Source organism: Clarias gariepinus, chromosome 2, assembly GCF_024256425.1.
Source record: "Clarias gariepinus isolate MV-2021 ecotype Netherlands chromosome 2, CGAR_prim_01v2, whole genome shotgun sequence".
Lineage (NCBI taxonomy): Eukaryota > Metazoa > Chordata > Actinopteri > Siluriformes > Clariidae > Clarias > Clarias gariepinus.
Genome location: NC_071101.1, coordinates 8,487,501 through 8,500,690, shown reverse-complemented (window position 1 = coordinate 8,500,690; position 13,190 = coordinate 8,487,501). Strand labels below are relative to the sequence as shown.

Here is a 13,190-nt window from a genome sequence, read left to right as displayed (position 1 = left end):
CCTAATCTGCATGTCTTTGGACTGTGGGAGAAAACCGAAGTACTTGGAGGAAACCCACCAAGCACAGAGTGAACATGCACACAGCCCTCTGGGTGGGAATTGAACCCAGACCCTGGAGGTGCAAGGCGACAGTTCTAACTACTAAGACATTGTGCCGCCTTCATGTCATTTTTTAAATTGAGTTATTTTTGAATAATTTATTAGTTTGCATTTGAAGTAAAGTTTAGCAGTTCCCCTGATGTAAAGTTTTATTTTTTTCAGGTGGTAAAGTTTTGCAGTTCCTCTATAATCCTACAGGTGGTGTGCTCTAAATAATTCACACATTGGCAAGCAGTTTGTTTAAGCTTGTTTAGAACTGTAATAGTATCTGGATTTTTAAAAATGGGATATTAATACAATCATCATACCCAAATACTCGAAACATAAATTAAATCGGAACCTATGAATCGTGATAAAATCACATCAGTGATCCCTGGTGCTTCCCATCCGGAATATTAAACCTGAACGTATTTAGTTACAGGAGAACACGTAACTTACAGGCTATTCACGAACACGAGAGTGTGATGGAATCAAATTAATTTAAACACTTGTAGGCTTGTAATGTGAACATAGGTTTAGATAATAATGTTCGACTACACGTTAATATGGTGAGAATTTCTTCCGAAAACGACATAGTGAGACGTTAAAAACACTAAAAGCAAATTTACAAGCACAGCTCGAGTGGAAAGAGTTAGGACTGCACTCGTAAATGTCTGAAATGTTAATGTTGGAATGTGGTTCTTCACGCTCAGTGAGGCAGCTCGGGACAGGTTGCGTAAGTCAGGTAAAAATCATTACAGAAGAAATCTGAAATGCGTTTAACACACTGCTGGGCTGAGAGACATGATATCATGGCGGACTCGCACAAAGAAAAACGCTAAAATATTCGCTATGCTAAGAAATCTGGTGGGGGAGGGGTTGCATATTTCTTTAAATATTACTTTTCAGTTACTTCCAATTAGTCAGTCAACCAAAAGAGAGTATTTATGTGTAAATCATTATCATCCATTAGCGATTAAATGTGACTGCCAGAAGCTTGTTTAGCGCTTAGTGCTAAGTATAACCACTACATACTTTAAGCTAACAGAAGTGTTTTCTTAGTAATTAATCATCACCTCTGAGGGAAACATTGACAATGCGAATGATTTGGTGTTGTTTATACAGTTACTACAGCTTTGCGACGTCTCTAAGAGCTGTGTGCTAGCTGGGTAAAACATATAACGTAGTTTTTAGCTAGCTGGTGTCTGGCGTTATTGTTCACTAGTTGCTAGGCAACAGTGTTTTCAAAAGTTCTCTTTCCATATAAAAATAGCAAATGCTATGTGTGTGTGTGTGTGTGTGTGTGTTTGCTTTTTTTTTTTTTTTTTTTTTTTAATAAAATGTAATTCTCATGCTAAAACATACACATTTGAAAATGCTACCCAGGTAGGTATCTCTTCGTAAGAGTGATGTATTACTTAGCAAATATCCTGTTACTATGACAACCATGCTTTTGTTTATATTTTTAATAAAAAAATAAAATAAAAAATATATATTCAGCTACCGAGCCAGCACACCTTTTCTATTGCTATATTAAAACTTGCTCACAATCTCACTATTCTTTGGTAATTTGCATATTACACGTGATTGGCCTAATTTATTTTGTGACATCGCTATATCCAGAGGATAGCCACGCCCCCAGATCAGATTATATCGGTTAATTGAGAAGTTTTTGGTAAGTTTTTAAAATTTGGATTGTAGAAACTGTAAACAATTATATAGATAATAAACAGATTATCACACACACACACACGCACACGCACACACACACACAGTTATATGAAACAAAACCTTTCATCTGATATATCTCCAACCTCTGATTCTGGATCAGTGTTTCTCTCTCTCACACACACACACACACACACACACACACACACACACACACATAATATTTTTGCTTCAGTTGTTGCAATCTTTGCAAAGGATCTTCGAGCCGTTGGGGAAAAATCCAGCTCCGACCAGAGAGGCAGAGCATCCGGAGCACTTAAAGCACGACTGATGCCACTGACGTTCCTCGAAGGAAACGTACTTCCCATCACCAAAACCTGAGAGAGAGAGAGAGAGAGAGAGAGAGATTTATGACCATCATACGGAACATGCAGTATTGCAGTATTATGTCCATTATAGCCCTACCTTTCTAATTTCAAACACATGCTCAGAGTCTTTCATAACCACACACACACACACAAACCTGTGATGGCCTTGTTGCAGCCGGTGCATTTCTGTGCATACAGGCAGCTGAAGCACTTCACGCAGTACGGTTTTTCACCCTGAGAGGTGAAGGGCTGACCGGCCAGCTGCACCTTACAGCCCGAGCACAGGAAACACTCCCTGTGCCACGGCTCGTCCCGGTACGTCACCCCGCCCTGCGCCAGGATCTAAAACACACACCCGGAAAAATAAGCACCAAGGTAACTTCCACTTGTTTAAAAATGTGTGTGTGTTTGTTGTGTGTTTGTATGTGAGACCTGTTTGCAGTGGCTGCAGCGGGGGGCGAAGCGTTTCTCGTAGCAGGGCACGCAGTAATACTTGTCCTTATCGGGGATAAAAGACTGAGAGCCCAGAGACTGATGACACCCACAGCACACAAAACACTCCTCGTGCCAGGTAGAGCCACCGTACTCCAACTTCCTCGATCCTGAAAAATGTGTGTGTGTGTGTGTGTATGTGTGTGTGTATAGTGGTTATGAGGGGAAAAAAGAAAAAAAAAGAGTTTATTTTTAACGCTCTAAGATTTTACATTTATGGAAAAATTATAAACAATGTATCATAAACTATCTCGAACATATATATAGATATACAATACTAAAGAAAGAAAGAAAGAAAAAATATGAGGTTATCTCTTATAATTTATATTAATTACAAAAATATGTTTTACATTATAATAACGTTCACAAGGTTATAAAAAGGCTTCAGAAAGAAAGAAGGAAAGAAAGCAAGAAAAAAGAGATTTTATTAATAATAGTTTGGGATTTTAAACTTTATAAAAAATAGGGATGGCATTTTTTATATCATTTTATAATAACTTTTTTCAACTGAAAGAAAAAAAAGATAGTGAAGAAAGAAAGAAGGAAAGATAGAAAAACAGAAAGAAAGAAAAAAGATAGGTAGAGAGAAAGAATAAGAGGCTATCACTCTAGGAATCGAACAAAAAAGAAACAATAACTTTATTAACTTTTTATCTTTTAAGAAAGAAAGAAACAAAGAAAAACAATTGAGAACTTATAACTAATAGTTTAGGAATTTAAACTCAAGATTTTTTTTTTTCAAAGGCTGCAGAAAATAACAAAGGAAGACAAAAAGAAAGAGAGAACGAAAGAATAGAACAAAAAAGAAAGGAAGAAAGAATAATGAAAAGAAAGGGAGAGGAAAAGAGGAAATATAGCACTTATACTCTATGATTTTAAAGCTTTGATTAAAAAAACTGTATTATTTATACATTATAATAACATTTACTGAAGGGTAGAAAGAAAAAAAGCGATTATCAGTTCATAGGAGTTTATTATTTTTTTTAAAAAGGAAAAATATATGTAAGTTTTTACTTTATCATGAGCTTTTCTGAAGGTTTTAAAAAGAAACAAGGAAGGAACGAAAGAAAAATAAAGAGATAGAAAGGGAAAGCTGAGTGTGACTGCTTCAGGAGTTATGAGGAACTCATAATAAAGAATCTCACACCTAGAGAGGGTGGAGTGTATAGTGTGGAGTGCGGAGTGTGTGTGTGTCCAGCCTGTAAGTACACGAGTCCTGCTCATTCCACACATATTTACTCCACTACAGTCCGGTCTGGAGACCATCACCTCTCACACAGGAAGTGATGTAAGAGCTGAGCTCATGCCCATATATGGCTACAGGATACTGCACCAACTGATCGACTAGTCGTTACCATGGGGTTGTATCATCATCATCATCATCATCATCATTACCTCTGTTTGTTAAACAAACTACATAGATAGATAGATAGATAGATAGATAGATAGATAGATAGATAGATAGATAGATAGATAGATAGATACTGTAGATAGATAGATAGATAGATAGATAGATAGATAGATAGATAGATAGTATACTAAGAGAGGTAAGTCCATCTGTGGTGTACTTTTGCCTTATACTCAGCGATCCTGGGATAGTCTCAGGATTCCTTGTGACCCTGAGCAGGATAAATCACATGCTGATGGTGTGAGTGAGTGAGTGAGTGACTGCGAAAGAGAAATAAACAAAAAAGAGAAAGAAATACATATATTTTTTTAATGGACAAAAAATAAAAGTAGAAAATGGTTAAATAAATAAATGTTTAGAAAGGAGAAATAAATGTAAGTCATAAAAGGAAAGAAACACAAGGAAAGACGGAAAGAAAATAGAAAGACAAAAACCTACCATAAAAAAGAAGAAACCAAAAAGCAACAAATCCACAAAGAAACTATCAAAAGGGCAAATAAAACGAATAAAAATATTGAAATAAAGCAGAAAAAAAGGAAATAAAAACGAAAGAATGAAAGGATTAAAAAAGAAAAAAAATTAATAAACAGTGAAGCCAAAATAATAAGAAAGAAGGAAAAATAGAAAGACAAACAATTGTGAAATACAGTGAGAGGAAAACAACGAGATTTTGAATAAATAGAAATTGAATAAAACTGTGGAAAATTAAAAGAAAGAAAGCTAATTAAAGAAAGAAAGAGAAGGGAATGTTTCAACAAAATAGAACAAACAAATTAAAAAAAAAGGAAAAAATATTAAAAAGAAGAAAAGAAGTGAAAGAATAAAAAGACTGACAAAAAATAAACTAACTGACAGGAATGCAAAGTAAGAAAGAATGAAAAGAGAAAAATGTTTTCACATGTTTTCAGACAGTTAGTCAGAAGAATGCATTTCTTTGCGTGGGTGTGAAATGTTGAAACTGATACTACAGCATGATTCGTGCTTGCAGACATGCGACAGGGACAGAACATCCAGTCTCTCTCTCTCTCTGTCTCTGTCTCTCTCTCTAATGTGTCATGCTAGTCATCACTCGTTTGTGTGTCATTTACGGGTAAATTGATCCCCTTTGGGCAGACGAGTGCAGCTCTGCAAGTCGATCCAGTCGGGGAAACTCCTTATGTCTCGTCTGTCTGTCTCAACACTGAGCTGATAAAGAACAATCCAGATTTTTACCCTGCAGCATCTCTGTGCATCACAAACCTGGCATGAAGGTCTTGTTGCAGGAAACACATTTGGAGGAGAACTCGCTGCAGTAGCAGTCGTTACACAGGAGAGCTTCGTCCTGGCAGGTGAAAGGTTCGTCTGCAAGCGAGCGATTGCAGCGGGAGCAGCGGAAACATTCCTCATGGTAGTGGTGGTCATCGTAGTACAACTCCTATTCACATACACACAAAAACACTCTTGAAATATGACTCAGCTTGGCTGTGAACCCCATTTTGTAATGTTGCAACCTGCAACTAACATCTGCACAAAATTCCCTTTAATATTAGAAAAATTTACACATGATATACAAATTAAAAGCTGCGATTGCATAACCATAGATTCTCGTTACTGTGAAACAAGCTTGGTTAGTTTGAATGGAGTTCAGATGAATGTTGAGTTGACCTGCCTGAAACTGTCCCTGGAAAAACATTTTGCTTGTTGGAGAACGTACTGTATCGGAATGAACAGCATGAAGACCAATAAGCCTTAAGCCAAAAAGACAGTGATGGGAAGCATCAAAAAAGCAACCAGCCATCAAAGGGGAATGCTGAAGGACCTCGCGCTATGAACACCATCCTCACAGTAAAGCACGGTGGTGGTAGCATCATGTGATCATCCTCAGGACTGGGAACCCAGGTTAGGGTTGAACATGGATGAAGACAAATATAGGCGAAATTTGAAGATCTCCAAAAGACTGTAAACATGGGCAAAGCTTAAGTTTCCAGCATGAAAGTGATTATAAACATACTGTATAATAGTTACACTGTACACGGAACCTGAACGCCCCTGGTAAAACCCATAATCTGATGGGGAAACTGTAGTAAGACCAACAACATCTAGTCTAACAGAGTCTGAATAATTTTACCAAGAATTATGGGCAAAAATATCACAACCAAGACGTGCAGAGCTTTACATTGCTTTAAAGTCTTACAAAAAGGGGTTCTAACAAACTTTACCTATACTATAATTACTTTTGTAACTAACCAAATTATTTCTATCACCTGGTGAAAAATTATTCTGTTTCAGGGGCTGTAACGCTACGAATAAATAGAAAAGTTTAATAGGGGTCAATACTTATGCAAAGCTGTGTATCCACAGTCACTGTCCTATAGTGATGCAGTGACAGTGACAAGCTGGATCACAGTGTTTCTATGGATATCCATCCCAGGAGTCGGTGTTGTTTACACACCGATCACGTTTCACATTTTCATGTTTGCATGAAGCTTTCAACACAGACGTGTTACCTCAGCAAGATCTCCGTTATAGTTGTTTTTTTCTCTGTATGCACAGCTGCTTGAGTAATCGTGAGATGCCCTCACTACATCTCCCAAAAGACCCGATGCTTTATTTAGACTGTCTGAGAGCAAAGACTCACTTTCCACGTAAAATCAACACAGAAATATAGGAAAAGATCTCAGCGGGAGGGGAAGCGCCCCTAAAAAACAAGGAGGTCCGGAGTCAAAGAGAAAGATTTGGATGATTAGTCGTGAACATACTGTAGCTTAAACATCCAGTATTTCTTGCAATCAATTCTCAGGTCAAGCCTGCAAACTACGGCTTCTAAACTTAATGTCCCTATAACCAGGTCCCGTCCCCAAATGTCCCTGTAGTCAATCGTAGGACCTGGGACGTAGCTTAGTGGTTAAGGTATTAAACTATGGATCAGAATGTCCCTTGTTCAAACCCCAGCACCTATGGTTGCTAGTGAAGTTGCTCTGGATGTAAATGTAATGTAAATGTAAATCAAACAACAGTGCTTCCCAAATGAACCAATAAGACCACAGTTCCCACCCATAAAGTCCCTGTAACCAATCAGACTACAACTCCACCTTGATGCCCCCTTACCATATAGACCACAGTTCCCATCCAAATTCCCCTGGAACTAATCATACCATAGGTTCCCACCCCTAACCCCCCTGTAACCAATCAGACTACAACTCCACCTTGATGCCCCCTTAGCATATAGACCACAGTTCCCATCCAAATTCTCCTGTAACCAATCACACCACAGGTCCCACCTCTATCCCTCCTGTAATTATTCAGTTCCCACTCCTAAGTCCCCTGTAAACCAGTTAGACCACAGGTCTCAACCCTAATCCCGTTAAAAGCAATCAGATCAAAGTTCCCACCTCTAATGTTCCTGTCACAAATCAGACCACAGTTTCCATCCTATATGTCCCTGCAACCAATCATACCATAGGTCCCACTCTAATTCCCCTCAGTCTAATCAGATTGCAAGTTCAACCAATAATCCATCATAACCAATCAGACTACAGGTCCCATCCCTTACGTCTCTGTTTCTAATCAAATCACAGTTCCCACCCCTAATGTCCCTGTAACCCTTTGGTTCTCAAAGTGTGGGCCGCGCCCCACTAGTGGGGAATACAGACATGACAGGTGGGGCCCAATGAACGGGAGGGAATTAGTGGAAAATAATTGGAAAGTAGCTATTCTAATTCATGCTTTTCTTTATTGATTTATTTAATCTTTATTTTCTTTATCGGACACTCGAAACTAAACAATCACACGCAAAGAAATGGATCATTAATACAAGTAAATTAAAATAACATCAGAGAAAAAGTGGAACCATAGTGCAACAATAACGGTTTAACATCGGCATGTTAATTCCAGAGGAACAATATATAAGGAAACATTCGGTATTATATATGTAATTTCATTTATTCCAATGTGTATGCTGATGTTTCTGTATTTTTGTTAAACATTACTATTTTATCAGGCAGTACTAGTCTGGCATTTCTAGTTTCCAGTGTGGCAGCAAAGTTGCTTTTTGATCCTTCAGGCGCTGAACAGAAGGGAAGATCAATATCGTTCTACACTTTTTGTTGGTGTGCGGCATTTTGCGATGATCCCTAAATCATTCGTTGCGCCATAGAGAATAATGGTGTTTATGCTTTTAAACATGTATAATTTAAGGCGGATGTAGTTTAAAGACAATGTAGAGAGGAAATATATCTGGGTATCTTATTTGCGGGTTTATTTACGCAGCTATTGAATTCGGAGATGCGAATATCAAACTAACTTTACCGCGGACACAAACCAGCGTACTGTATCTAGTGAGCATAATAACGTCAATGGATACATTTGTTACATGGACCACAAAAAAGCAGGCAATTCAGCATTATTAGGCTAATCAACCAAAAAGCCAGCCGAAAGGAAAACATGATGAAGCCCACTGTATGTTGCGCTTGGATTCATGGTGATGATGGTGGGGATGGTGGGGGCAGAGGAGAGACCCGTGTGTGTTTTGTGTCTTAAACCGCTCGCAGCAGACAGCATGAGACCCAACAAAGTAGGAAGACACTTAGAGACAACACACCCCAGTCACGTTAATAAGCCACTCGACTTCTTTGAAAAGAAAGCTCTAGATAAGTGACGAAGTAAGCCTGTTATAACAATTGCACGTGTATTTTATCTGTTTTGAACTTGGTGTTATTTGATCTTACTGGTTTAGAAATTGATAGTTCAATAAATAGTAAACTTGGCCGTTTTCGTTATCATTTTGTTGACCAGTGGGGCCTGAAAATTCGCCCACCGCCTTAAGTGGGGAACGACCAACCAAATATGTCACATTTCCCACCTCAATTCCCCTTTTACCATATAGACCACAGTTCCCACTGCTAATCCCCCGTAACCAATTAGACCACAGTTTCTCACTGAAAAGACAACTTTAACTGATCACAAATTGTTGAATTAACATTTTTGCTTCAAATATAAAATAATTTCCAATTTATATTCCTGCAATTAATGTAAAATGAGCATATTGAAGATTTTAAAACAAACATAAAGTTTAAAACAAACATTAAATCGATTAATTCAGACACTTATTGTGTTGTTAGAATGAACTATTGCCATTACTTGTGTGTAAATGTACTCGAGTGCATTCCTAACAGTCAGAAGCTCTGCACAAGATACACTGTGTTTATAGAATGACGCCATGGCATAATCCTCCAAAGTGTGAACTAAATCAACACAAGGCTGTACTGAACCAAACACACACACACACACACACACACACACACACACACACACACACTTTTGCTCTTTCTCTCACTGACCTGTGAGTTATGTCCGATGAGCTCTTTGCAGCCCTGGCAGATGTTGGCGTAGAGACGATCGTAACAGGGAACACAGTGAGGGACGTCGTCCACCTGGATGTACTTCCTCCCGTACAGAGACTCCTTACAGTTCTCACAGCTAAACTGCTCACTCATCCTGATCCACGCTCTCTTATAACCTGTAACACACAAACACATGAATCTTAGCCACCAAGTAGTAATGTGTTCAAGTAAGCAATAAATAACCAATTTATTTTATTTGTATAGCACTGGACATTGTCACAAAGCAACTTTACAGAAACACATCATTAATCTTTCATTCAAACCATCCCTACTGAACAGAGGTTGGCTAGAATGACCTGAGAAGCATTGCTCTATGGTTGTTGCTGAAGATCTCCAGGCAACTAGAGGCAATAGAGCCAGGGGTAGCTCAGTGGTTAAGGCATTGGACTACAGTTTGTAAGGTCCCAGGTTCAAACCCCACAACCACCAGGTTGTCCCTGTTGGGCCCTTGAGCAAGGCCCTTAACCGTCAACTACTCAGATGTATAATGAGATAAAAATGTAAGTCCCTCTGGATAAGAGCGACTGCCAAATGCCATAATGTAATGCAATTTGAAAACACGAATCATCTCATTGTATGTCTTTGAACTGTGGAGTACCAAGCACAGGGAGAACACGCACACAGACTGGAGGGAGGGATTGCCCTGATGGGTCAAGGCAACAGTGATATATACTTTACATTTCAGAGACACATTTACATTTTTATCCCTGATGGTGTATGTATGTGAGATGCAAGGAAGAAACTCAGGAACCTTGAGAGGAGCCAGACTCAAAAGGGAACCCTTAAACTGTTCAAAAACAGATGCCATTTGAAAGTCAAAACATTAACAAATTATAATAATTACTTTAATCCAATTTTTTTTATCTTGAAATTCCACCCAAACATTAAAAAAAAAAAAAAAATGCAATTGTTTGGATTATGATAATACATCCTTCTTGAATTTGAATCATGGTGGTGGTAGCACTGCTGCTTCATGGATAAGCTGTTTACTGCTGGAGTTCCTCATGTTCTCCTGGTGTTTAATTACAGGGCTTGTTTATCCCACCTTACTCTAAGAAATAAAGGCACAAAAAAAGTTTTGCTGCATGAAAAAGAAGGTTTGACAAAGTCTTTAGAAGGACTACGCTGGTTCTGTAGGATGTTCAGTAAAACTAAGCAGCTAATTTCCTTATAAAGCTGCATAGATTATACCTGAGACTATATTTTAAGGCAACGTGTTGTTTCATTAATATTTTTTTTTATGCTTTAATAGGATTTTGACGAGTTGTATTGACGACCACTAAAGTACCATAAGTAACAAAGTTGTATACTTTGTCCACCCCTGTGCATGTCTGCTCACTGATGGTGGAGGTGTGAGATGTTTGCACCTCATGAAGCGACTTGTGTACATAATACAGAAAAAATTCCAAGTGTATCTGTATACAGTGTAAATCTGTTTAAAGGCTAGTAAAGCAGAACATTTCACACACAAACACAATTATGAGTAGGAGTTTTTTTCCTGGAAGGAAATTTCATATCTCCATCCACATCTACGTACATGACTGTTCACGTCACTGAAGTCTTGGAGTCTGTTACTAAATAAAGCGTAAAAAAACGTAAAGAGAGGTGTCTGTCCAGGAGTTGGTTATAGTGCTGGAATGTTTTGGAAGTATTTGCTTATTCTTTCCATACGCAGTGCGCATTCTCGACTTTCACTCTGCGTATCGTTTCACCAAAAAGTCACCCGCGAGCTCTATCAAGAGCATCTTTGCATGCAGGGAAAGAGAAAGAAACTAACAGAATTAAAGCACAAAGAGGCCCTGAGCATACCAGTGCACATGACTGCTGAAGAATAAAAACATAAATCATTAAAAAGAAAACTATTTGTTTTAAAAATACATAAATCAGCATAAAAAGTGCAAATCCAAAAGTAGTTTTAATACATGCAATAGAAAAGTACTTTCTAAAAGAGATTTGGGCGTAAAAAGCGACACATTTGCATCAATGTGCTTAATATTATTGGATTATGTTAATATAATGTACTGTACGTCTCTTTACTTTGATTATATAAAGGTTTGTGGTTTTATTCATTCATTCATCTTACAGTAAATTGCACAACGAAATCAGGATTTTTGTTAAATAATGAAATAAAACAAAAACCCCACATGGTATTAATAAACGGGGATACAGAATGTGTTCATGCTTGCTTTTGTAAACACACATTATCCGTGATTTACTTCAAGCGAAGCTTCATGATTATGATAAATGTATTACTTATTCCAGATCATACAGTCATTCTGTCTAGTGCTAGCTAAAGTTCAACTGAGTGTTAACACGAATATCTAATCAGCCAATCACATGGCAGCGACCCAACGCATTTAGGCCTGTACTGTAGACGTGATCAAGACGATCTGCTGAAGTTCAAATCGAGCAACAGAGTGGGAAGGGAAGGTGATTTAAGTGGGGTTTGGTTGTTGGTGGTCTGAGTAATTCTTCTAAATACTGCTGATCTACTGGTGTTTTCACACACAGTCATCTCTAAAAAAGCCCTGTTGATGCCAGAGCTCGAGGGATTAAGGCTAGACTGGTTCGAGCTGATAGAAAGGCAACGGTAACTCGTGTTGAACCTTGAAGCAGATGTGCCAGAGCAGCAGAAGACCACAAAACCAGAGTGCATTTGGGACATAGCCGGAATGTGTTTGGGACACGGATGCAATAGGGACACAGCGGGAGTTTGTTTCGCACACAGTTGAAGGGTGTTTGGGACAAATTGGGAGTTTGTTTGGGACACAGCTAGAGCACATTTGGGACGCAGCCGCAGTGTGCTTGTAACACAGCCGCATTAGGCACACAGCCAGAGTGCATTTGGGACACTGCTGGAGGGTTTTTGGGACGCAGCCAGAATGTGTTTGGGACACGAACACTTTAAAGGCACAGCTTAAGTGTAGCAGGGACACAGCGGGAGTTTGTTTGTCACACGGTTGAGGGGTGTTTGGGTCAAATTGGGAGTTCTTTTGGGACACAGCTAGAGCACATTTGGGACACAGTTGCAATGTGCTTGGAACACAGCCACATTAGGCATACAACCAGAGTGTGGTAAAGACAAGGTCAGAGTGTATTTGGATTTTGTATTCGGGACCGGGACGCATTAGGGACACAGCTGAAGTGCAGTCGGGAAACAGCGGCAGTGTGTTTGGGACACATTTGAAGGGTGCTTGGGACACATTGGGAGTTTGTCTGGGACACAGCCGAGGTGTGTTAGGGATACGGATGCATTAAGGACACAGCTAAAGTGCAATAGGGACACAGATAGAATTTACTTGGGACACATTGGAAGTGTGTTTGGGACACAGCTACAGTGCATTAGGGACACAGCTGAAGTGCAGTAGGGACACAGCGGCGATGTGTTTGGGACATGCTGGGAGTTTATTTGGAACAGTGCATTAGGGACACATGAAGCAGTATGGACACAGCCAGAATGTATTTGGGACACATGGGAAGTTTGTTTGGGACACAGCTACAGTGCATTTGGGACACAGCCTCAGTGCGCTTGGAACACAGCAGCATTTGGGACACAGCCGCAGTGCGCTTGCTATAACCGAGGTTGCTGTAAATGATGATGTGAGGTTAAATTATTTGAAACATCACCGAAGCGAAGCTAGCAAAGGTATCGAATCTAACATCTGGCACTAAACTCCAGCTGCTGCACTGTGAGCTCTAACAAGACGGAAGGAAGTAGACGGGATGATTCTTTTCTCTGTATTTCCATGTTCTCGTACAATCTATGCGAAATGACTTTCTATAACGACAGAAACA

The 13,190-nt window shown here is 39.1% G+C and overlaps 1 protein-coding gene across 2 annotated transcripts in view; it reads right to left on the bottom strand.

The window, feature by feature from the left end:
• Positions 1-1,408: 1,408 nt before the first annotated feature.
• fhl3b (four and a half LIM domains 3b) overlaps positions 1,409-13,190 on the bottom strand; it is a 22,029-nt gene continuing 10,247 nt past the window's right edge. For both annotated transcript variants that reach the window (XM_053510723.1, XM_053510722.1), the window contains 5 exons: positions 9,333-9,511; positions 5,254-5,428; positions 2,547-2,716; positions 2,270-2,456; positions 1,409-2,123 (listed from right to left, as the gene is read on the bottom strand). In XM_053510723.1, the coding sequence (XP_053366698.1) occupies positions 1,978-2,123; positions 2,270-2,456; positions 2,547-2,716; positions 5,254-5,428; positions 9,333-9,488 (834 nt within the window). In that variant the 5' untranslated portion in view covers positions 9,489-9,511 and the 3' untranslated portion in view covers positions 1,409-1,977. The remainder of the gene's footprint in view (positions 2,124-2,269; positions 2,457-2,546; positions 2,717-5,253; positions 5,429-9,332; positions 9,512-13,190) is intronic.